The sequence below is a fragment of the Ciconia boyciana genome, chromosome 6 (assembly GCF_034638445.1).
Source record: "Ciconia boyciana chromosome 6, ASM3463844v1, whole genome shotgun sequence".
Taxonomy (NCBI): Eukaryota; Metazoa; Chordata; class Aves; order Ciconiiformes; family Ciconiidae; genus Ciconia; species Ciconia boyciana.
In genome coordinates, this window is record NC_132939.1 from 13,146,706 (window position 1) to 13,172,384 (window position 25,679).

Consider the following 25,679-nt stretch of genomic DNA (forward strand, 5'->3'; position numbering starts at 1 on the left):
TATATTAACTGCCAGCAGTGCGGACAGAAAGCTAATTAAACTCATGCCGCAGCTCTGGGACAAGCACCTCACCACAGACTTGGGAGTCTTCAGAGAGATCCGATTCCAAAAATCCTGCACAGAAGGTAACAAGCAATTGAGATCCATACAGCACCGTTTGCAGAGGTACAGAGACCAGGATTCCGACAGCTTTATCAAAGTACAAAAAAGTATACTAATGCACCTGGTCAATGATCAATGCACTAATGAGACAGTTATTCTCAGTATGCTGCCATATAGGTGGAGTATGAGAAAGGGCTATATAATCTGTACCAAAACATCAAATTCAAATATGACTGAAAACACCTATGCATCATTTGGAATACTTGTGTGCACAGAATGGCTTGCAGGCATGCTGCGACAGAACAACCTAACTCACCTACCAAAACAAGCCAGGAAGTTTCTCTCAACTCAGATGGTATTCCTTGCTCAAAGTTAAGACACATTGCTTTTCTCCCAGCCAAACTTGTATTATCAATGCTAAAGAATACCTTCTTTTCTAAAAAAACCCAAACCATTTCTTTACTGCAGACTGGTTTGGTAATTTATAGTAATAAATTATTTTTGTTTTAATAGTTGAAAAAATTAAGGATAAATAATTATAATGTGTATGCTCAGAAACTGAATGTTGGGCCTGAGATCAGAAAAAACCTGAACCTATGGTAGGTCTTCTGATTTTCTGTTTTATACTTGAAAAACTTAGAATATGATTAACAATGCTGGGGGAAAAAAAAAAACAACTTTAAATAATTTTTCAGCATACATGTTAGTGAGATAAAGCACTAGATTTCATTCCAAGTGGATTTTCCCCCTGGAAGTCACAAAATGAGAAACAGACTTAAAGCACTTAACCAATGAACCTATGTGTTTTTAAAACTACTGGCTTTTGGGGTTTGTTTTTTACGATCAAGTATATATACACAAAATACTGGCGATATAAAGAAGGCATCCAGATGACGGATGTCAGAATTGTATTCAAAGTACTCCTGGAAATGAGCAGTAATGCCTATCTGCAGTAAAAAATAAAAAAACCAACAAACAAAAAAAGCCCAAAAACAAAAAAAAAACCCAGTTAACTTCTGAAGCACTTCAGGAGGCTACTTAATCCTTAAATCATAAAAGCTCTGGTTGTATCGGTGAGTGTTTTAAATAAAACAAGGAACATTTGGTGAATAGGTGAATACTTAAGGGCTAAGAATCTGAAAGAAATTGAGACCAACTATTTCTATCAATGTTTTACTTTTGCGTCAAACAGACTTCTAACTCTCTTGTCAAGAAATCACAAAAGTGTCTAATTTACATCACCAAAACAATTAATCCTGCCTGTGCCCCTCCAAACCCAGCAATTCCACTGAGACTGCCAACAAAACAGGGAATTTTGAGTGGGTTGTTTTGTGTAGTTACGAGTTAATTAGTAATCTGATAACTACATTATAGATTTATCAGTATTAGCCATGACAGTTAACAGTAGTGTTTTAGTCTATGCTTGTATTTCAGGAACTAAACGGCCAGCCTACTGAATTGCCAACCTTTACCCTGAATTGAAAAAAACAAAACAAAACAAAACCAAAAACAGAGTACAAATGTAAATTGAAAAACAGTGCATCTAAATATATGCTGAGAAACTCTCTGTAATACCATGTTAGCTCAGTATGAGTATACTTAAGATATGGGCAACATCAAGTAACACGCAAATACCGACCCATCTTCCAATTCTAGAGAAGTCCGTCATCAGAAATGAAGTCCAACAGCATTAAGCAGGTAACACAACTGCCCCCTCAAGAAGTGTATACAGAGGAAAACATTCAGCAGACAATAAAATACAGACTGAGGGAAGCACTAAGTAGTTGTAAGTGTAACTCTGATGTCAACTTTGAATACCACAGAACTTGCTGGAACTGTAAATTCCTTTCAAAACCAAGAACTTCATTTATTTAGCAAGTGTTACCTTGGTGGAGCAAAGTACAATCCCACTATACATTAAAAAAGCAGTGTAACCCAGAAAATTTTAGCAGACTAAGTCACTGGAAGCATTCACTAATTTAGTCCAATTCCATTTTTGAGTAACTGATCAACAAGTCCTGGTGTGCAGAGCACAGAGTTAGAGGACCAAAACCATATTCCCTTAAGTAAATACAACTAAGAGCAGATCAAGTTACAGACTTAAGGTACAGGCAGAACCCCATAAACCCTACTGTGCCATGATGGGTCGTAAGGCTTCCCTCCCCTCCTCCTCAGAAATGTGGTGTCCACGGACAGGCAGCTCCCTCAGGTTCCTCACTCCATCCTCAGAACAATACCTATGCACACCCCTATTTCAGAACTTGCATTTCAGAGCTGAATTCTCAGATTCCAGAAGAGGATCCACTTGTTAGGATTACAATCCATTTTAGGGATCCATAAGCAAAGCAGTAACCTTCCTTCAATCTCTTGGGATCTTTTGTGGCACAAGGCACAGGAATAGGCTACCCAATTCATACTCTCTTTACCAGGTGCACCAATTTCCTTGCAGCATAGAAGAGATTAAAAAACAAACTGCCCACCTATTAATGCAGAAAGAGCAGAAAGCATGCTGTTGAGCTGTAGAAATGTGCAAGAGATGTGACAATACAGGAAAAAAGCCAGTGGCAAGGAATGGCAAACAAAGGTTGGCCTGGGATGCTATGGTATGTCCATACATGTCAGAGGCAGCATGTGTTACAAAAGATAGCATGGGAAGTAGAGATCATGGGGATGATCAAGGAAGAGGGTACAAGTCAAAATGCAAACAGGAAAAGAGTAATGAAGGAACTGGACTACAAGAGCACTGAGACAAGTTAGATCTTCCTCGTATTTGTGTTCTGTCCATTGCAAAGCTTGAAACTGGAAGAATTGCCCTGATTATCAGGAATGTGCTGTTTGCTTTGTGTGTGGAAATTCATCCAAATTCAGCTAAGCCCTATGCTTTGGAAAACAAATAGTTTCACACATGCCAACTAAAGACGCCTCAGAATTTATTAACAGTGTTTCTCAAAGACTCAACCTATGCTGAGCATGTTTTAACCCAAAACTCTTAAGGGCAAGACTTACATGCAACAGCAAGGAAAGATCAACATCCTGCACTCTAAACAAAGCCCAATTACACTGTAAGAGAAGCAACCCAGTTCAAAACTGTCATCTTTTTAGCTTTATTTTAAAACAAACCCCATCTATTTTATTAAGGTCAATACATAAGTCTGCAAGAACACAGACACACACAGACACACACAGACACACACAGACACACACAGACACACACAGACACACACAGACACACACAGACACACACAGACACACACAGACACACACAGACACACACAGACACACACAGACACACACAGACACGATGTTTTAAGGAATGACAGGGCCCAGAAAAGATGGTGCCCAGGGAGAGACCATTACCACCACCAAACTTAAGCTGAAGAACCCTCAGCCTAATCACTCAGCACATCCAACAAAACCATAGGTGAGAAGGCAGCCCGTGCACCAGAAGCACAGCTGTGAGCAGGCACGGCAGCAGCAGCCTGCTGCTTAGACACTCCTGCTCAAACTCCTACCAATTCCCTTCTCCCGGATAGTACAGGACAGCAAAACGTGGGCCAGCAGCAGTCTGCTGAGGTGAAGCAGTACATAATTTGAGATATTTTAGAGACAAAAACAAATTTACAGCCTAATTTTGGCACCCATTACCAGGGAATATTCATCACTTTATTATCGCTGCACCCATCTCCTCTGAGAAAAGGCATTGCCTGCTCATGACAGAAGTTATTTTGATGTTCAAGCATTGAATGCTACCCAGGCACGAAGACAGAGTGAAGTGTGTGTGACTTTCTAGCTAAAGAAACTTTTGCACTTGCTTAAGCATTTGCTTTATTTAAGCCTTTAATATAAGGCAAAATAACTCTTCCTCAGATAGGATACTAGAAATGAAACATTATTTCATTACAATAATGAGTACAGTTTATGTAAATGATGCAATCAATTTGAAATAATTTCTCAAAACTGTTTAAAATGTTTATTTTTACATCTCATTTAATCTGCCATCTATTACCAAAACAATCATATATTATTTGCCTACGTATTCCCAAGTTTCATTTTCTGCAGTAATTCAGATGAATAGCTTCTGACATATATACAGCTTGAAAGCTCAAGACTTTAATGCATGAAATACAAAGAAACACGCCATGAAAACACGGTTATGTTGTACTCTGACACTCTAAAACTGTATGGCAAATACACAAAGAAGCTAAAATATACTACGCATATACTACTTCTCTTAAAAAAGCTACTAGTTAAGGACAAACAAATATAATTTTTCAGGTACGATTACCTTGAAGCTACAACAGAAATATCTGGTATATAGTCCTCTAAGGCATAACAGATTTACAACACCTGAAGCAGAATCTTGAGAAAACTATATGGCAAGAGAAAATGTTTTCTTTGAAGGACTGTAAGGTTGAAGTTTCTGTATCACTGGAAACAGGAATAACGTTCCTTAAACGTGGTGTCACTCTTTGTATAATGTCAAATGCAATTCTTTGGTAGTTCAAAACAAACCCATAAGAGATTTTCTACATAACTGGAGCTGCTCAACCGCAGGCTTGTTTTAACAGAAAATTTAACTTGCGTGAAAGTCACATCATTTTTTCTTGATGAACGAGCCCTGCAAATAAGACCTTATCAGAAAATAAAATCTTTGCGTTATTGCAGGAAATTTTTAAAGAGGAGTAGCTTCTCATTATCCTGTTCTATTAAAAGTTCTAGACAAGAAAAGCTGAAGGAAATTACGAGAGAGCAGGCTGTAAAAGTCTTAACATGATTCTGCACGGTATTTTGGCGAGTTGAAAGAGATGAACTAAAATAGGTAATTTCACAAGCTCCGTGCAAGGACCTTCTCCTGCGTTAGCACGGCAACAGACGCGCTCATGGCACCACAATACAGCAACGTTAAAAATAAGCAACTTCATGCAGTAACAGTGAATTATTCCTTCCCAAACGCGCGCGCATCAAGCCGCACGTTAGGCCGAAAGAGCTCTGAAGGCAATTGTTTTAATGCCGTTTTGCAAGTTTGCCCTCCGTCAAAATGGAAATATAACGTTAAAAAAAATTAAAGAAAATGTAAAAATAAATGAACCCCCAAATTAATGCACGGCGACCGCCAGCAGCGAGCGCCGGGCGCCCCGGGGCGGGAGCAGGGCACGGAGCGCGCCAGGATCCCCCCCCGCCCGCCGCCGCCCCCGCACCCCCCTCCCTCCGTCGCCACCGCCCGCCCGCGCGGAGAGCGCGCCCGCCGCCGGCAGCCCCCGCCCGTGACGCAGCGGCTAACGGGCGCCCCCGCGCCCGGGCAGGGGCGGCCGGCGGGGGGCCGGCCGGGGCGCCACCCGGGACGGGGAGGGGGCGGCGGGGGCGGCGGCCGGCGCCCGGCCCGGCGCGGCCCGGCCCGCGGTGCGGGATGCCGGTGGGCAGGCGCGGGCAGGCCCGGCGGGAGGGGGAGGGGCCGGGCCGCGCGGAGCGGGCGGGCGGCGGAGCCGCGGCTTTATTCGTGTCGGTTGGTGCCGGCGCTGCCCGGCTGCCCCCGCTCGCTGCCCCTCGCCGCCTCCCTGCGTGCGGGGCGGAGGGCGAGGCCCGGTTCGGCGGCCCGGCGCGGCAGCCCCAGCCGGAGATGGCGGTGGTTAGAATAAGGCACACTGGGTAAAAACACATTTATATACTAACCTCGCCGAGAAATTTTCCAACAATTCCTCCGTCCGACCACCATGCACCAGGACAGGAAACGGCCGCCTCAGCGCCCGCCCGCCTCAGCACCGCCCCGAGCCGCGCGGGCGGGCCTGGCGCCCCGCGCTACCACCGCTCCCATTGGGCGCGCCGTGCCGTGCGTCACCACCTTCGCTCGCCATTGGCCGCCTCCAGGCCCCGCGCCAATGCCCATTGGCTAGGCGCCCGGGGCCCCGCCCCGCGGCTTCATGGCGTCTCGGTTATGCTGGGTTCGGGGCCGCCGCCGCCGCCATTTTGTACCGCGGGGAGTGAGGCGCTTGTGCGTCAGCGGGGGAGCGAGGGAGCCGGCGCCATTTCCTTCCCCGGGGAGGGCGCACAGCTGCAGCAGCGCTCGGGGACGCTGCAGGCCCCTCAGCGGGGGCTGCGGGAAGGGAGGAAGCGAGGAAGGGAAGCGTGGGGGGCCGGGCGCGCCCTGAAGCGGCTGCCTCTGGCAGTGTGGCCGGCCCCCCGCGGTGGGGACGGAGCGGCGCGGCCCGAGGAGGCGGACGCCTGGAGCTGGGCCGCCGGGCGCCAGCGGGGAGGGACTGCTTGCTCGGCCGCCCCCCGCGCGCGGGCTACGGCCCCGCCGTCGCGGCACCCACAGAGGGCAGCGGCGCGTCCTGCTGGGCCCGGGGCGCCGCCGTCCCCGCGGAGGCGGGCGGGCCCGCGGCAGGCGGTGCGCGGCGCTCCGTCCCGTGTCGGTGCGGGAGCCTGAGGGAGGGAGGCCGCTGGAAAGGTGCCGGGGCGCGGTGCCTTTATAGAGGGCCTGCTCGGGGCACGGCGTGCGGGCAGGGCTGGGGGAGCGAGCACCTTGCCCTTCCCCAGCCTCGTTATCTTCTGCTGCCGGTTCAGAGCCGCTTTTGTGGATGAGGATTCTGTTCTTAAACTTATGCTTGAGAATATTTATCCTAATGTGATTTTTTGGTATGGAAACGTAATAGTCTAACAACAGCTCCACAGGCAATTAAAGGGTATTACAGTTATTTTGGTCGATGATTTTTCAAGAAAACGCAACTGTGTAATTAACATGAGCTATCACCATTGATAGGACAATATGCCCAGCTGTGTAGGGCATACTGTTCTTTCTAGGTTACTTGACCTTTATGAACATGACATATTAAGCAGTTAAGATTTTTTGCCTGAAACTTGCAGTCATACAAACAGCCAAAAATAGCTTATTCCTGAATAGATGCAATACAGAGGAATTTTCCTTTCTTAGTTTCAAGTTTTGTTTCCTGTTTCTTAATTGGAAACTTTCACCCAAAATACAAATTACAGCCATCAGTTTCATTTGAGGTACAGTAACAGTGAATGAAATACTGAAGATAAAATTCTGTTCTCGGTTTACCAACTCCTTTATGTTAACAGATTACTTGTTAACATCTGTCAAATCCTACAACTCAGTATTTCCCATTCTGAAGTGCTTTCTGTTCCTAGCATCAACATCTGAGAATGTCTGATTATACAAAGCAGAAATATGCAAACTAATGACACACCATTTAAGTTCAATAAGCTACATATGGACTGTGAAGTAATTTATTATGAGTGCCACAACACCAGGCAGATGAAGCTTTTCCACATTCCTGGTTCCAGGTATGTGGAAGGTCCCACAGAGCAGAGGGAAGAGAAAAAAACAGCTCAAGGGCCTCAACTCTGGCTTTTACAGTCCATAACAGCATAATACAGGAACACCTTGGACCTTCCAAGGTTTTCTCAAATTTTGATAAACCTTTTTTTTTTTACTACTGCATTCAGGTTAAGACTTGAAGTGGATTGAGCAGGAATTCAAAACTGTAATGTTCTTCCAAACTACTTTTTAAAAGTAAACAAAATGCCCACTTCTGCATAGGTTTTCAGAAGCAGTGTTCATCCACTGCTGATCATATACCAAAGATAAAAACTTACTTAGTAGCCCAAGTCATGGAAGACTGGTAAAGTCTGAACCAACATAGAAAGTCTGGACCAGTGTTACCTGAACTTGGCTGCATCTGTTGAAACCCATATGTAGACAACACTAGATCTACCACTAATACTGACTTTGGAACCACATCCTTCCCACTGAGGAGCCGTCCCCTCGGCTGCGCTGCTCGGAGCCATCAGCGAGCATCAGTCCCATTGCTGAAACTCCAGAGAAGGATGCAGCCATGTATCTTGGTGTTGAATACACACAGAGAGCACATCAGCAGGGGTGACCGCCTACAGTATGAACTGCTTAAGTACAAAGTGCTTACAGTTTCTGAGCAGCATCTCAAGGGAGTTACGGGGGGACAAATTCAGGCCCAGGAAGTGAAAATGGTTAGCAAGACAAAGTACCTACGAGGAAGGACTGAAAGGGAAATTGACAAACGTGCAAAGATAAAATGCACTGAGAAGCTTCATGATGTTTCTGCTCTTCAAGAACTGATAATCGCAAGAGGAGGATGTTTCCTTCAGAAAAATACAACTTAACCCATAAAACTTACCAGGTATCAATTACTAGGCACAATTAAAAAGCATCTGCATGTTTATTGTCAGGTACTCTGTAATTAATCCACTGCAGGCTTCTTGAATCTTGCAGTAGTAATTCTAGGCTACAGGAGATTTGAACAGAGCTTTGCTGTACTACGCTGACACCTATTAATTCTTTTAAGATAGTGATTTAGGAAAAAAGGGTATTAAATTAACCCAGTATATCAACATTTAAAAAAATAAGTGTATGACATAAGCCTCTTGTATTTAACACAGTTAAGAGAACTGTGGTTGCACCTAACATTTCTGCTTGAATAAATATTTTAGAGAGGAAAATACAAAACCTTAGAGCTATGTAACTAGAACAGACTCCCAAATAATGTAAGAATACAGCTACATTCAAAACACCACACTGAAATAAGTGAAGATAAGGATTTGCTTTAGATGTTTATTAATCCAAGGAGATCTTCCATAATAGAAAAAACAGAGGCTTTAAATTTCCCGGCTCTTCCTTTAGAGTTGCATTATCCTTGAAAATGGAAAGGATAAGTGCAAGTTCTAGGAGGGAGATCCATTTTAAATTTGACATAAGTGTATCACTGAAATTGATATATTGCATCACAAAATGCACTATCACCACCAACAACAATGCAAAATTGTTTTGCAATTTATATAAATACATTTCTTGGAGCAAAGGAAAGCAAAGTTCTAGATCCATTCTTAAAAAAGATGCTCCTTGCTAACCAGTCTAGCAACACATAAAAGCACCCTTGAAGTAAGACTGTATTCCTCACACCAAGATAAAATTCTTCCCTTGACTTGTGACTTGAAAAATGTAACTGTTCCACAAATGACAATGGCACTAAATTGGTGATTTCCCTCATTTTTTTTCATCTGCTTTGTATATAGCACCTTCTCACTGCTGCTCTGTCATTATCTTCTGCCACAAGGCAAAAGCATCTCGTCTGTCCTAAAAGTTTCTCTTCCATTTTCTGGGATGCATAACAAGATAAGCAGATACCCCACGAGCAGATGTTCAGAAATTATTTATGTCAAACTGGGCATTTTTCAAGGTCAAGGAATGCACAGGAAAAGGCATGCTGTAATTATGTCTGTCACCTTTTTCTACAAAAATAAAACCTTGTCTAGAGATTATCTTGAGGCCGGAGTACACCTGTATGCTCTCATGAGTTACACATTTACAAAAAAACCAGTTCTGTTCTATGTACTTGGCCAGTCAGCTAAAGATTCAAAAGTACTACTGTGGTTCTTCTCATACCACTACTATAATGGATACTCTGATTCAAGGCTTAATTTTTTAGGCTTTTTCACATCAGGTGCAATATCCATCCTTTTAAGTCCACAATTTGCTTTTAAAGTATCCCTTTGGTATTCGGCTAGGGCAACGTGGCATTACAGTGCTGGCTCAGTCTCTCACAATTAGCACTCTGTGCGCAGGGAATTGTATTTGCCGAAGAAAAGCAGACCAGAGAGGAGTGACTGGAAAAACCCATTACACCTGCCCAGAGAAGCGCTAGTGGTTGTGCAACAAATGGAAGGCAGAGCATGGTGCTGGTCAGCTCATCATGGAAACCCCAAACCACGAATTCCTGCTACTCTGCTGATGCAAAAAACCACACCACACAAACCAATTTTCTGAAGACTGCATTTTGAGTATCATAATATATATATGTGCATTTCATTTTTACAGATATAAACTCAGTTTATTTTTAACCTGTATTTAAATTTTGGAGGCTTACATTAAATTAAGGTAGCTTGTTTAATATCAATTGTAACAGCAGGTGACATTTTATATAAAAACAGCCAAAAGAAAAAAAACCCAAACATTTGATTTAAAAGACCTGACACCAATGATCTCAAGGCAAGATCAAAAACCTATGGATTTTGCTTTTAGAAAAGAAAAAGGGGGCATTTAAGCCAACCCATTCACAGCATCTCCCTGCTGGCTTCTTCATACAGTGGTTTTGATAGTGGTCCCAGAGGGAACTGTATTTTGCCTCTCTAGCTAAAATACTAGTTACTATAGCAACTTTGAAGGAAGAAAATTGTGGCTTCAAAAAATGGAAGATTGGCAAAACTTCAAATACACTGTCTGGATCAGGCAGACAACAGCACACGCTAATGCTGGGAGTGCAAAAAGAGGGGGAATGAAATGCAGAGAGTAGTGCACCTGCACTACCACATGCTGGAAAAAGAATATTTTGCAAAATTAGGGAAAAAAATTGCATTCATAGATCATAGCCCAGATTAGCCAAATTAAATTGTTGTGTTTTTAATAGATTGCATATATAGATGTTTCATCCACAAACTTCAATCGACTCTTAAGAGCAGAACTTCACATCTTATTTACCTGCTTTAGAGAAGATAACTTTTTCCTCAGTGCTTACAGCACACGTTTGTATCCGAATTTCACCTTGTACAGTGAGATCTTTAAGAAAAACAAAGGACACAGAGGGTGTTTTTTGTTTTTTTTTTTAGCAGCAATGAAATATCACTAACCCCTTTTTACATAACCGAATTCAAGTCACAACCAGAGGTGACTGCACCACAAAGTCACCAGGTACAAAACTGCTAGTTCATTTTAAATTAATAACTTGAAATTATTTTCCCCAATATATCCCTTATTTTTTATTTTTATTTTTTATAAACAGCAAACATTTTGCTATTTTTGTACATAGGCTAGCAGGCTTGTTTCAATATGAAAGTGCTAATTCATTTACAGATTTATCAGTTATGTAGTGCTACATTAAGTGTCCAATATTCTACATATGAACAATCTTGATAAATGGAAATGATGAAGATTAAGTAAGGCTATCTGATTACCTTATCTTATTTACATTAAAAGAATAGACACCCAATAGGAAGGGAGAAAAGGGAAATAAATTGGGCAAATACTCATACCGCCACAGGTGTAAAAATTAAGTCTGCCTTCTAGCTTCTCCTGTAAATGAGACATTTTAAATAGTCCTGCAGCCCATGCCTATTTTTTTCCTCAGAAAAAGAAAAGCTGCCTTCATGACATCCCCTCTTGATTTCCGATTTCCAAAGTGTGTAATTTGAAGCTTTAAATTCAGATTCTTCCTATCTTCAAAAAAACCTCTGGTTTGCTTTCCAGTATTAGGTTGCATGATCAGGTCCCACTTCTGGGGCTTTTGTCCAATCTATTTATCAATTAGTTTAGAGTGAGTTGTAGATAACATGAACCAGTTCTGGAACCACTATTGGGAGGAACACAAGCTCTTCACTACAATCACACAGTAGCAGGAAAAGTGATAATTCAATTCATTCCTGGGGCAGGGCCTCCAAAATTAAATGAAGTTGGCACAACTGGAGCATTGAATTTGTATCCTCCATGCTTTTCAATCATTTTGGATTCTAAAACAAAACAAACAAAACAGAAGGAAGGTACTTTAGTGCGTGTGTAGGGGGGAAGAGAGTAAGATTTTGTGACTGACCATTTTGAGTCTCTCGGAGATATAGGTTTAACCTGGGGTTACCCAAGAAAGTAATCAGCACCCACAAAGTGGCAGTGTGCCAGCCCTCAAACAACAGATGGACTGATTATTTATTTATTTATTTTAATTTCTCAATATTGTTATAGCTATGCTTAAATCAATTTATATTTTAAAAAGCCCACACTTTTGGACATGAGTATGTAATTTTCACATTTCAGAAACAGGACCTGAATGAATGCTGGACTTCTGAACTTGCTAACAGGCACCCAATTCTTTCTGATTAACATTATTAATAGACTTTTCAGTCAAATCAATAACAGAGCACACGTACAAAAAAGCAGTACACAGATATTAGCTAAGTTTTCAGTGTTCCTATCTCAATTCAACAATGTAAGCAGAAATAGCCACTGAAACACCAGAAACAGACATTTTAGTATACACGCATTTCCCCCCCATACCCAAGCAGATAATTTGGAGTTTAGGTTACTAGACCATATAATTCTGAAAGAAAACTACCGAGTTCATCACTTTTCATTTTCAACCAAACCTTAAGATCTTTAGGCATCTGAGGTCCACATACCCATCACTGTAACTAACAATGACAGTTAAGTTGTCTGGTTTTACTAGCTGCATATTCCATCCTTTGAAGATTACTGTAAAACTGGTTTGTACAAGCTCTAATACGTGGACAACTGAAAATTAGGTTGGTAAAGAGCAGATAGAAATGTGTATTTCTATCTACCTTTACTACAATCTAGATAATGCAGAAGAAGATTTATATTATTCCCAGCTCAAGATAACAATGCTTATTGATGTCTTATCTCCAGTCTAAGAGCTTTCTCCTACCTCAAAATAGTTGTGATCTCTCTCTTTCTGGGAATACAGGACAGCTCATATTATCTAGAGGATCTGCATTTTGTCTCTGTTTCTTTGGAAACAGGCCAGAAAAATGTTGCCCTGGCTGATGAAGGAGAACATGACCTGGGGACCATTGCTTTAGTCCCTCCCAGCTCCATAGTGCACAGGAAGACAAATCTCTTAGCTTATAGAAGTTCTTCTTAGCTACATTAATGAGAGATAATTATATTCCAATCCTAACAGGATGTCCCCCTGTGTGGTAGGTAGCCTAAACGGAGTATCAGTATGCTCTGACAGTATGCAAGAATTTCCTCTAAGGATCCAGTTGCTTAAGTTAAACTTCAAAAATCTGAACCTAACTTGCTCTATGAATAAGCAGCGAAAAAACCCCGCCATTCTTTTTCATAAAATGCACAAGTAGTATATAATCTCATCAGTACAATGTGTAGTGCTTGACAGGGGTCACAGTGAAACTGTATTTTATAACCATTAAAAGTGCACCATTCTGGACACTTACAAGCTTTGTGAGGTCATTTAGGCTGTTTTCTGACAAAAACTACTTATAAAATGTGCATTCTTACTACCAATCTTTTTATTGAAAGATTTCTGAACTTCTATTTTGAAACATCTTGTAGTAATTGCTCAATAAGATGCAGGATATGAGACTCGACTGATCACTCAAAATTCAGCCTTGACTTTGAGAGTGAAATGTATTGGCTTACTCTCAAACACATGGGAAAACTTGAAAAAAAAAAAGTGAAGATCTGCCCAATTCCTATCTATATTTTAAAATCTGTATTATCTGTATTGAAGAATAACAATCTGAAAGATTTAATAGGCTTAATAATGTAGCTTTACAGATGGATACTACTTCCATAATTTTGTATTTTCCCACCCACAGAATCATTGTCTATCCCAGCTGGACTAGGTCACATCAGGAAATAATTTATTAGCCACTTAATGCATTTGTTACCATACCTTGAGTTCATCCACCTTCAAGTAATCAAATTGACTGTTTTCAAATCCAAGCAATTATGACAAATATGCTTTTATTTACTTGGCCACTTCATTAAGAAGTTTCTATCATTCCTTACACTTGTGGTATGCCATACAATTTGTGCATTGAGGCTTTGTGACCTGACAATCTTAAAGAGATTTCAAACATCTCTGGAGTGTAAAACAGCCCTGCTTTGATGAAGACATTATCAGGCTTGAATTATAGGCATTTTCTGTGTTATGCTTCTTGAGCACATAAACAGCATTCAAACAGTGAAAGAAGCAATTAATGGTATAAAGGGGGAAAAATACCATGTGCTGCGCGCCTCTGATCTGCCAGAGTTGCTATGTCCTGCAATTGTTTTCTTTGTTCTTCATTAAGACCCTGTGTCAAAGCTTGGTACCACACAGGGTTACGATTCTGAATTGCTGCAAGAGAAAGAAAACATAAGCAAAAGGAAAGTGTTCATTAAAACGTTCTGTAATTCAAAGCTTACTAACTCACTACCATTTTAATCTGAATAATATTCTGTTACAGTTACATAATTCAATACATTTAAAAACACTAATACAACCTCTGACCTCTTTCCTCCCACCATAAATTAATTCAAACAACTCCCCCTGCTCTGAAAGTGTAATGTTGGTTTCCCCTTTCCAAAGAAAGGACTTGTTCAAACCACATATTGAAAAGCCTGTTTGGAAGCTTTCAACAGGTTCTAGTTTACAATGGTATACACTAAAATTAAGTTAAAATATACTTGTTGGCCAGGAGAGGAAATAGTTACTTACTCTGAAAAATTGTTTTAAATATCTGATATTCATCAATAGGGTTGTCTTCATCATCAATAATTGTGGAATAGCCTTCCAAAGCAGTCTCTTCAGCATCATCTTCTTCCCAGTCTTCATCATCTCCATCTTCACCTGCCTGTTTTGCTAGAATTTCTAGATATTCTTGACTATCTTCATCAATGTCATCTTCATCACTCCCCAATTCCTCTGAGTTAAATACCACACACACAAAAAGTTTATCTCAAGAATAGTAAGAACAAATCTTTAGGTAGATGGCTGATTATGCAAAACAGGCAATGGAACTGATAACAGTATAGTGCAGACTAGAAAGTGGGAAGAAGCTCATTTAACTCTGCTCCTAGTGCTGTGGTCTTCCCCCCCAGACACTCTTCCCTCACTTACACCAACTGTGTAAGTGGGAAAGCAAAATGTTATTGTCACAAAAATGTATATAGAAAAATTTATATGCAGATAGTTTGGAACAGCGCTTGATAAAACTTTAAGCAAAGCACTATTCGTGCTCCAAAGAAAGTCTGAAATAATTTGATGAAAACACTTTCAAAGGCACACTCAAAAGGGCTGTTTGAAAAGAATGCTTGAGAAATACAAAATGTAATAGTATGAATGATGTATAATGACAATAGTCCGGAGAGTCCAGAATTCAACAGCAGAGATCAAAAAGAAACTGGGCTTTAGGTAGATAGATGAAAACCAACAGATATTCCTTTCAGTGTGGAAAACTGTTCCAAAAAATCACTCACAAAGACACCAGGCTGATGATGGAAAGATAAGAACTAAAAGCTTAAGCAGAGTATAGGGAAGGGTGGAAGAAAGAAGTACAGGGAAGTTGTAGGTAATTTTGAACTTCATATAAAGATGATGGCAAAAGATGTGAAAGTTTGTGAAATGACTGTATGAAGAAGAAAGTCTATAAAGGCTGATGAAGTTGATATTACATTGGGGGTAGGGTGAGGGGGGGTGGGGGGGGAATCACAAGAACTGTCATTTTCAACACACAGCTAAAACACCAGCAGCTTATGGGACAGTTTGTAATATATAGTCCAAACTGTACAATGGATTAGAAAGATTCCTGGAAACTCCTCCTACTGACTCTTACCCCTCACTCAAATGGGCAACATGCTCCAGTAATAATTCCTTTCAGTAATGACAGCATCCACACACAAAAGCTAGCCTGATGTCACTTTGAAGAGACTCAGCCTAGGAAGTTAGTTTTTAAGAGGAACTGGAAAGTCAGATATACTTGAAAGTCGTTAAAAGATGTCCAGTGTTCTACCACAGCCTTTGATTTTTGGAATTCAGGAACTCTGAAGAATTCCACAAAGGAATTCAGCATCTCCATCAGAAAAAAAGAAGAATACTAAGTAACAGCAATGTTTCATTTTCCATACCTGTTTCCTCATCTTCTTCAGCTTCATCATCATCATCGCTGTCATTTTCATGCTCTGCATGACAGGCATATGCTCTTTTCAATCCATTAAATAAAAGGATAAAAGCTGGCAGGATCTGGCCAGCAACTTGATTTAAAACCTGTGGTATTTGCTCCAGATCAATAAGAGCACACAAGCCAAGCACACACATCTTTCTATCATGAAGTCTACAAAACAAAAGAGTAAAAAAGTTGCAAGTTTTGTTATGATTTACAAGCAGGTAACATAGAGGTGTATCACAGAGAATAATCCTCAAAATTAGAAACACTTACCCCAAGAAACAGTCCACGTCATTAAGCCACTGTGTTATGAAGTGATTAGTGACAGGCTCCACATTATTGGGAAAACGAAGATTTTCCAACGTATTTAATAGTAAATGAGGATTGTAATACAAAGCAGCTATGGCAACCTGGAGGCACATTGTTCGCAGTTCACTTGTTTTCACTTCTCTGGTCAATCTCTCTAATGCAGCTTCCACAAATAAGGGTATGCACTGAAAAGTGAGAACCATTACAAATTTAGTGATCAAAAATAAATTTTGTAGTTCTGTATTTCACAATAAAGTTGAGAAATGGCATAAAACCAGTCTGGTGCATAAATACAGAGGGCATAAAATGGGAATAATTTTTAATTGCCAGCAGAAGTCATATACAAAGATGAAATGAAAAGGTGAAAAGTATTTAATCTACTCTGAGCACATCGATTTTGTGACGTCATGCACAGTGGCTGTAATTCCTGGTTCTATAATCTTGTGTTTTAAAAATGAAAAATAGAGGAAATGTGTACAGTAGTCCAGAAAAATCAACTTAGTCTTTTTTTAATATCCACAACAAAGTCAAGAGATATTACTAACGTTCCAAGAAAACAGCTATTCAAAGGAGTAGTCTCTTCAGAGATGCCACACTGGAGAAAAAAAAAATTGCTATAGAAGATTTTCTTTCAAATAAATTAAAAATTAAAGTTTCCAGGCACCATACCCACAAGTATTAAAAAGCATGCAAAAAATGTTTCAACAGCTATTATACAGTGCTTGTCATGTACACAGCAGAAGCACACAAATTCATCTCTCAAATTCCAACTTCCATATGTGCATAATGAAGTCCCTGGCTCCTCTATGACATTAATTGGGGTTCTAGGAACTTCATTTTCATTCTTATTTCAAGGCTATTAACTTGACAGATTGAATAATTTTCATGAAATATTCACTAGAATTAACTTAGAATATAATTAATCAACTTTTAGAACCAAGATGCTCCTAAAACAGTACTGTTCCAGATTCACAAAAACACATGAGTTTTGCAGTGTCCTAAATTCTGGAGACAAAGTGTGCAATAACTCTCTCTGCAGTACTGTTAACTGAGTAACACTGAAGTAGAAGACAGGATTATTAGTCACACTATACAAACTTCTCAGAACTGAACTCATGTTAATACATAATCAATTCATATTTGAGAATAAAAATCTTTTTAAAGTATTAGTTATAGCAACCAAAGTTGTTACCAACCTGATCAATGCCACGCCCTTTACACTGAAGAATAATTACTTCTAACAGCTTTGCTGCATGACATTCTGCATCTTCTCCAGCAACTCCTGTAAGGACCTGAAAAATAACAATTACTGTTGATGATATCCCTTGAAGAAGTATTTTCTCTATACTGTTTTGCTTTAAAAAGCTGATATAAATTTACCCATTCTATTACAATGCTAGCATAAACATCCATCAGTGAAGCAGCCAAATCTACAGCAATGGCTCAGTATCACAACTAGAAACTGAAACATTGCCGAATGCGGGTAAAACTGATCTACGTGTACAAATATTCAATAACTCTATGGACACAGAGCTTACAACAGTAACTGTAAAAGTGTCAGCTGCCATTTTGCAAAGGTTTATTTCCATACACAAACCAAAAATTTGTTACGCATTCACATACTGAATTTTGTAAAAATTATATTTACGAATTTGGGATATCCAGTGGGACACTACGCAATACCTAAAACTTCTGTGTTAAAGATTCACTGTGCTCAGCTAATAAAACACTAATCACTAAGAGGTTATAACAGGCTAATTTTCTTTTTTATATATATAAAATGTTCAAGTATTTACAATCAGCCTGGTTGCAGCTTGTTTTCAAATACAAGCTGACAAGAGTTATTCACTATAATATTTAAACACCTTCAAAAGAATTACTCAGGAAATGCCACGGGCAGGGCAGCTGACAGTTCACCATAGTTCTTATATAGACACAACACATGATATCCAGAAGTGGAAAACTGAAATCCCCACAGATTACTATTAGAGATTATAAAAACATTAAAACCATCTTATAAGGAAGTATTCATTTCCTCACATAGGGCTAACATTCTGGAAAGCTTTGTATTTTACATATTGATTGGATAAAGAAAGCCCAGTTGGCAGCTACCTATACTACACAGGAGCTGAGAAGCTAAGTTAAATACAGAAACACTGCTAAAAAGTGACTGGACTGAGTCAGAACAACTGCATTCTGCTCCCAGCTTTTATCACTGACTTGGCCTGAACTTGAGAAAATAACTTCCTATTCCTATCCCTCTACTTTCCATCCCTACTCCACTTGTTTTAGCTAATAAATTTAAGACCTTTAGCATACATATGGTATGTGGTATCCCAGCCATAGTGAGGCTACAAATCTCAGATAAAAGAAACCATCTACCTTTTGCAATATGCATATGTGTGTTTTGCATGCCCATAAGCACGAAGTGTATTACACAAAACACACATGCACAAAAACCTGGGTTTAATCTGCTTTTGTTGTGTATGATTTATTTTTCCCTTTTAGCAAAAGCATATACCTGAAATTTGATGCAGACTCTTTAAATTTCTCTGCTATAACTTAATAATTTGTGGAATCACGGAGGACATGAAATAGCATAATGCTTTAAGAGCAGATATAAAAATTCTTCATTTTCACAGTCTGCTGTTGTGGAAAAAAGTACCCAGTTTAACAGTGTATTACTTCAGAGATCACAGGTTTTGTTATCTCAAAGGAATCTACTTACCTTCTTGCACATACTGTAGATCATTTCAAGATATTTTGTGTCTGACAGAAGTGTATCTGTATCAACAGTAACATAATTATGCAAGAGAGGCATCATGTCTGTATTAAAAGATGAATGATCACAGTTAGATAATGGTTGCATGTTTTATAGGACAAGCTGTTAAAATCAGGTTGAAATCTATGTATTAATAAGTTAATTACAGTTCTTGCTTCATGTTTGTCAAGATAAGCGTGCGTCTAGTCATAGATGCCTTAGCAAAACAAGTCTGGTTGCAGCAACAGCAGAATAAATACTTCAAGCATACCCTCACTTCACTGTTCTCCTAACATTTCAATCAAGATGCAATTCATTGTATGGTTGAAATTACATATATGAAACCATTTGGCTTTCTGAATTATTTGTATTACTTACCAGTAAAATAATCAAAGCCATCCTGCTGAAAGACTTCAAAAACAAGAGGAAGAAGCTGCCACATTTGTGCAGAAACTTGCTGACAGGTCAGACTATGCGCCAAGGAAAAGATCTCCTCATAGAACTCTAAAAGAAACAGAATCTAGGTAAATTTAATGCCAATCCCATACATGTAAAAAAATACGCCAACAAAAGTACAGATACCTAATACATGCTGCTGCAAAACTGTTCCAATCACTTGCAAACAGATCCCTTCCAGCTGCTGCGTAATCTGGAAAAAGGAGTTATGAATGTTTTCAATACTTTGGAGTTTAAATTAAACACATTTAAAAATAAAATTACTCAAAGCAGTTTCTATTTATACAATATAGTCTTCTAAAAACAATTCAAAATTTCTCACATTTTAGAGCACTAAATGTGTAAGAGCAGCACTCCTAGCTAAGGATTTGTAAGATAGCTTTTAATATGAGGTGGTTTTGGAATATTCTTTGAATATTGGAAGAATCTCATTATAGGGTATCCTTTAAAAACAAAAGCCTGACAGTAACCCTATGCAACAGTTCAGTCCCATTAAAACACAATAAGCAAATGTATATATCAAAGGGGTAAGCAATGGAAATTGCAGGAAGTATTTGCTGTTCTGGAAAAGTGAAATTAAAAAAAAAAACCAACCCCAAAAACCCACCCTACAACATTTATTCTCTATTACTACACATATTGTGTTAGAAATGTGACCCACTCTGTTACAACTTTGTTGCATGATAAGTACTTCACTGTTTTCTGTTTTAAGATATTTTTGGCTGAAAGGACAGTTTTTCAGATAACAATGTCAGGAACACTGGAACTACAAAAGACTTTCAGTGTCTTAGACAATACATATTAGCTTTAAAGTAATTTTTACTTACTTCCTTGTGATCTTCAACTACACTGAGAAGTGTATCAATAGTATTCAAGATTCCCATTGCTGTCACTGCTTTGTCATCACTGCCCTCTTCATCTGGTCCAGTCTGGATCACCTGGTTAAATGTCATTGCCTGCATGTAATACCAAAACAACCCATAAATATGTCATTTAATGAGGACATGCTTGGAGATGAAGAACAATTGTGCAAGTCTGGTATTCCACACAATTTAAGGAGGACTTCTGCTAAGAAAACATGTATGAATATCAGAAGGTGACTGCTCCATTCCAGAGTTTGTTTACAAGATTGATAAAATTTGAATGTTAAGCCATCTAAGCTGTCAGCCTTTATCTATTCATGAATAAAAAGATATAAAATGACATTACTTTCCATGCAAAAGAATAAATTTCCCACGGTATGTTTTTCTGACACAAAAGGTTTAATTGGTAGCTATACTAGACTGGACCACTTTGCAGGCATTCCCAGAGAGGACATGCAAACAATTTATAGTTTTAACTCCAAGGCAAGGGCCTTTAATAGGGAAGCACTGAGCTGACCTCTGCATTTGAAACCATTAGTCCAACTTGCTAGATACGGCCATTCGGGCTCCAAATTTCTCCTGCAGATTCAATTTTATTTTCACATTCCATAAAACATAACATTATTTTCACACCAAACTTTTTATTAAAAACCTGCTCTTTAATTTCCCATTTTAGAACATAAAACCTAAGTCACATTGTAGAGACTACCTAAAATGTCCTACCAAAATTCATTATTAACACCATCAGGAGAAAATACACACAAAGACTTCTCAAACATTTCTACAATTGTTCTTAGAAATTTCCATTTAAGGTCAAGTTATGAAGCCACCTTTGAGAAAAAACAGTCTAAATGTAGACGAAAATTACTTGTATCAATGCACTTAAGCAGATTGGAGTAACAACACCTACTGATTGATGGACAACTATCTTAATTTTAAATACCAATCTCTCACATAATAAACATCTCCTGAAGTCACTAGAAAGTCTTACCAAATGCTGTGTCATTTCTACTGCAATTGGGGTAACTTCTTCACTATATTCACAGATCATCTTCTGAATCACATTAGTAAGGTCATCATTTTCAGTCTCTCTTATAATATGAAGTAAAGCTTGCATTACGGGTCTAATAAACGGAGTAATATATTCTTTAGCTGTAAAACAAGTGAAAATACTTGAATTGACATTCTTACAAAACTACAGTATCAGTAAAAGAAAGTCCATATATATTTTACTAATATTTAGTGCTTTGGCATTAATATGCCAAAAACATGTGCAGTATTAAATCATTATAGCAATACTAACATTCAGAACAATTTTTTAACAAAAATGTATACCAAGAGGATCACAACTGAAGTATGAAAACCAGAGTTCTACAGTCTTTATGGGATGCAAGATTACTTATCATTGCAGATTTTAATTGAACAGGAATGTGTATATACACATTTTTGTCAAATTAGCCAAAGTATTTGATATAGAATTTATGTTTGTGGCTTTTATGCCAGCTTCAGGAATACTAAGCAATGTAAAGCCCACCAGGATAAAGACAACTTTTTTAAAGAAATAAATTTTAACATGAATGAATGTATGCTGAAACAGATATGCTTGTATTGCCATTGGATTTCTGATTCAACAATTAGGTGCTGTAAACCTGGATTTATTGTACCATGAAATTGTGATAATGTTATTTATAAAAAAACATATTTTTTTCCAGCTGGAAAATTACAATAAGTGATTACAAATTACAATTGCAAGAAGTAAATTAACATCAGGAAAGAGGAGAACAAGTCTCCCTGAACATCGCAATATTAATGCCTATTCCATTAAAGCTTGCTGTAGCTTTAACAAAAGAGGGCTACCTTTCTCTTGATTACTGATCAGAACTTGAAGTGCTATTGCAGCTTCCACTTTCACAGGCATTTCCCTATCATCTATCAGACACCGTCTTGTGAGTTCTAAGGCTGTCTGGAGATTCTGGTCACTCTTAAATTTGACTTCACAAAAATAATGAAGAACCCAACAAGCCTGAAAAAAAGACATTGAACAAATTCAGAGTTACAAAACCTACTAAAAGGATTATTGACTACTCATATATCCATAACCTACACAAATTATTACATCTGAAGTAAATATACTGTTGAATAAAGATACTGTAAAACTTCTTAACAGATGAAGATGTTTGAGAGTGTGGAGGCTGGCCAGTGGGAGGCTTGTCTTTCAGACATCACTAGACCAGTACTATGATCTCAAGTTTATCTTTGGCCACAGGTTTTGTGTGAGCAGTACAGTCTAAATGCAAAACACAGATAGACCATACCACCAGACACAGATGGAAAACTATGCACACAACTCTGCAGCCATTTTAGAACTACACAGTAGCTATCTATAATCGCACATAAAGGTTGATACTAATCTCCGAAATAAGCATACAATTTATTACAGAAAAAGTGCAGAAAGGAGTACATTTTTAGAGGGAAAAATTTAAAGAATATTCCTGAACTCTTCAGTTGGAACAGTGTATCTTAACAGTAAATCTTACACTTTCTTACCCGTGCTCTCATGTAACCCAGCTCACTACTGAAGAGAGGGAACACATGATTCTGCAACATATATTCCATCTGATCTTTATATATCTTCTTCTGTCAGAATATGAATAGAAACACATCAGTTTAAAACTTTTATATAAAATGCATTTCTAATCAAGTAAAAAAATGTCATATATAAAAGCATCAACAGCATAACAAAACGCTCAGACTTTTAACTTCCCCCTTTATTAAACTCCATTAAGGAACAATGAAATCCCATATTAGTAATTAAACTTGGATCCTACATGGACTTTTATAATTTTCAGTCAAAATAGTGACACTTTTTTCCTGTCATTTTTTGACTCCTAGAGACACCTTTTGTTTGGCAGTACATTACTCTGTTATCAAAAGCAAAAGTGGTCAGGGAAGCTTCTCAGAGCTGTTGTCCAAATACAGGTCCATGCCCTGCATCTTTTTGGCTACCATTCTAATTGATCAAGGTTGCTAACTGCACTTTATTTCCTCTCTTCTATACCCAGAAAAGATCTCATTACATCAACAGCCTCTCACTGGATGGATTTTTTTTTTCCTTCCTTCCACAAAAAAATGGAATGTAGTTAAGTGCAGCACAGGAAATGGTGTAGCAATTCTTACTAGAAGCAGAGAACTTAAAGGAACTTAAAACAATCATCTGAACTTGAACATGACCTAATAAAGCTTGTGTAATTAAGCTGACAAACCCAAAACAATTAAGTTCAACAGCTTTAAAAAAACTGGCAGCTATTCAAAAACTTGTAAATTCAAAGAGCTATTCTCTATGTGACACTATATGTGACACTATATGTGACACTATATGTGACACTATATGTGACACTATATGTGACACTATATGTGACACTATATGTGACACTATATGTGACACTATATGTGACACTATATGTTAAAGAAAGGAAAGGAGGAAAAAAAAGAACTAAAAGAACCACCAGATTTGTTATACTTACTTTTAAGAGAATTTCAGCCAAAGAACCGATCATATGTAAAGCACCATCTTTCTTACGAGGGTCAGCATTTGGCTCCGTAAGGATCTGATAACAAAAGCCCATTGTCTTCTGCAAGACCTATATTACATGTAAGGTTAGTCAAAGTATTTCAATCAATCATCTCGGGTACCATTCTCCATGCTCTGAAATGCTTAAATCTCTAATAATCTGCTCCAAGTCTGGAATTTGGATAATGTTTTATGTCTTTGTTATAAACACACAACATTCTTCATAGATAGGTCCTAGGGGAATTGGCAAATACAAAAATCACAAATAGACCAGTGCAAAATAAATTTGAGAGAAATGATAAATTTTAGTGTACTATATGACAGAGAGCAGTAAAGTAAAACTCTTATTAGTAGTTGTTTCAGCAAATGGAGACTATAAACTAAACCTGGCTAACGTATTTAAGTAAAATCCTTGAATAGCTTACCTCTTTCCTTTTACTACATGATGTAAACAATAACGTCTGAGCAGCAGTTGTTGGAGAAATGAAGTCTTCAAATACATCTAATTAAGTAAACATATAACACCTATAAATTTTGGTCCTTTACTACAGTTCATGATCCTAATGTAATCTAATAATTTAATATGAAACAAAAGAGCAACAATTTTCCTTTTTTTTCAGGTGGTTAATCATGCTTTCTTACTACAGATATTGCAAGACCAAACAACAGTAACACATGGTTGGAGATTCCTGATACATATGTCTCACCTTTTTCATGATCACTGGCTCTACATGTCTGATTTGAAATGTATGTCTTCCTTATTTTTAAGATAAATCTTTTGTAACAGTAGAAGCAGACACAGCGGTCAATTTTTGACTTATATGTTATTTGCTGTACAGGCAAGCACACGATTGAGTTAAAAATGCTCAGTTTCTTATTTCTCTGCAGAAGAGGATTATCAGAGCCTTGTATAATACCTGTACTGTTTACAGGTCTGCCTCTGACCTGAGAGATAAGAAACTCCCAAACCCATCAAGGTTCCTTGTTCTAGCCACATAAAAGTCCTAGTGGAGGGAAGATTTTGTTCAGGAAGTCTCAAGTATCTTCTGTCTTCCCCAGCCTGAAAGGACTGCATAGACAGAGTAAACCCCAACACCAAAGTAGCAAGCCACAGGAGATTAAATTAGACAAGTCTGGAATGCTAGGCTTACTTCATAATGTTTCATTTACCGTTACGGTAAACCTGTTCTGAACTGTGCCACGTGTGAAATTCCTTAAGATTGTTAAAAACTCCAGGGCCTGAAATATTAGCTGTTGTAAAGCATAAACTTTTAATAACATTAAATTTATGTAATAATTGTTAGCAAGACCTGGACTGTTTGACTTATAACAAAAACTTTGTAACTCTCAAAATTAGCTACCTTTTCAAGTGCAGAAACACTGTGTGTTGACTCTCATATGTTATCTGTTATTTCCACCAGTATTTCCAAAAGAAAACTATATGAAGTTATATTATTTGGATAACACAAACTGTTTTTCTCTTTCTTTTAAAAATTAAAGCCATATCTATTTAAAAAAAAAATAATCCCATATTTGTGTGAAGTCATATTTTAAGATTTCAAATTCTCACCAAATTTCATGCGAATATATTCATACGGATCTTCTTGCCAAAGCTCTTCATCAGCATCTGTATAGCACATCAATGGAAAAATAACATCTTGGATAATTCCCTGCAATAAAAAAAAAGTTGAAAACAGGCTAGCACTACTAAATCAATCTCTATATTCTGTCCTGTATTCAACAGATTTTGTCCATCCTGTCACTTCTCATATAAAATGGCAACATTCTAAAACTATTTGGACATACTGGATTTTATGTGCTACCTTGCAAAAAAGAGATATTTTAATTTAAGGTAGAGCTACAATACAGCGCAAGCTACTAGATTTGCTTTGGA

The 25,679-nt window shown here is 38.5% G+C and overlaps 2 protein-coding genes and 1 non-coding gene across 4 annotated transcripts in view; all 3 read right to left on the bottom strand.

Moving 5' to 3' along the window:
• ZNF143 (zinc finger protein 143) overlaps nucleotides 1-5,921 on the bottom strand; it is a 41,991-nt gene extending 36,070 nt beyond the window's left edge. For both annotated transcript variants that reach the window (XM_072864565.1, XM_072864563.1), the window contains exon 1: nucleotides 5,773-5,921. The gene's annotated coding sequence lies outside the window, so the exon portion shown is untranslated. The remainder of the gene's footprint in view (nucleotides 1-5,772) is intronic.
• A 2,766-nt stretch (nucleotides 5,922-8,687) lies between these two features.
• The window catches only part of IPO7 (importin 7), a 38,259-nt gene continuing 21,267 nt past the window's right edge, over nucleotides 8,688-25,679 (bottom strand). Inside the window, exons 10-25 of the mRNA XM_072865470.1 lie at nucleotides 25,356-25,455; nucleotides 24,211-24,287; nucleotides 23,739-23,855; nucleotides 22,762-22,851; nucleotides 22,072-22,237; nucleotides 21,206-21,366; nucleotides 20,179-20,307; nucleotides 19,478-19,544; nucleotides 19,274-19,399; nucleotides 18,863-18,960; nucleotides 17,331-17,426; nucleotides 16,099-16,319; nucleotides 15,788-15,993; nucleotides 14,379-14,585; nucleotides 13,902-14,018; nucleotides 8,688-11,655 (exon numbers count right to left, since the gene is read on the bottom strand). Of these exons, the coding sequence (XP_072721571.1) occupies nucleotides 11,558-11,655; nucleotides 13,902-14,018; nucleotides 14,379-14,585; nucleotides 15,788-15,993; nucleotides 16,099-16,319; nucleotides 17,331-17,426; nucleotides 18,863-18,960; nucleotides 19,274-19,399; nucleotides 19,478-19,544; nucleotides 20,179-20,307; nucleotides 21,206-21,366; nucleotides 22,072-22,237; nucleotides 22,762-22,851; nucleotides 23,739-23,855; nucleotides 24,211-24,287; nucleotides 25,356-25,455 (2,076 nt within the window). The 3' untranslated portion in view covers nucleotides 8,688-11,557. The remainder of the gene's footprint in view (nucleotides 11,656-13,901; nucleotides 14,019-14,378; nucleotides 14,586-15,787; nucleotides 15,994-16,098; nucleotides 16,320-17,330; nucleotides 17,427-18,862; nucleotides 18,961-19,273; nucleotides 19,400-19,477; nucleotides 19,545-20,178; nucleotides 20,308-21,205; nucleotides 21,367-22,071; nucleotides 22,238-22,761; nucleotides 22,852-23,738; nucleotides 23,856-24,210; nucleotides 24,288-25,355; nucleotides 25,456-25,679) is intronic.
• On the bottom strand, nucleotides 22,386-22,567 carry LOC140653785 (small nucleolar RNA SNORA23). Its single transcript, XR_012043223.1, has one exon. It is a non-coding gene; the product is annotated as a small nucleolar RNA SNORA23 (small nucleolar RNA).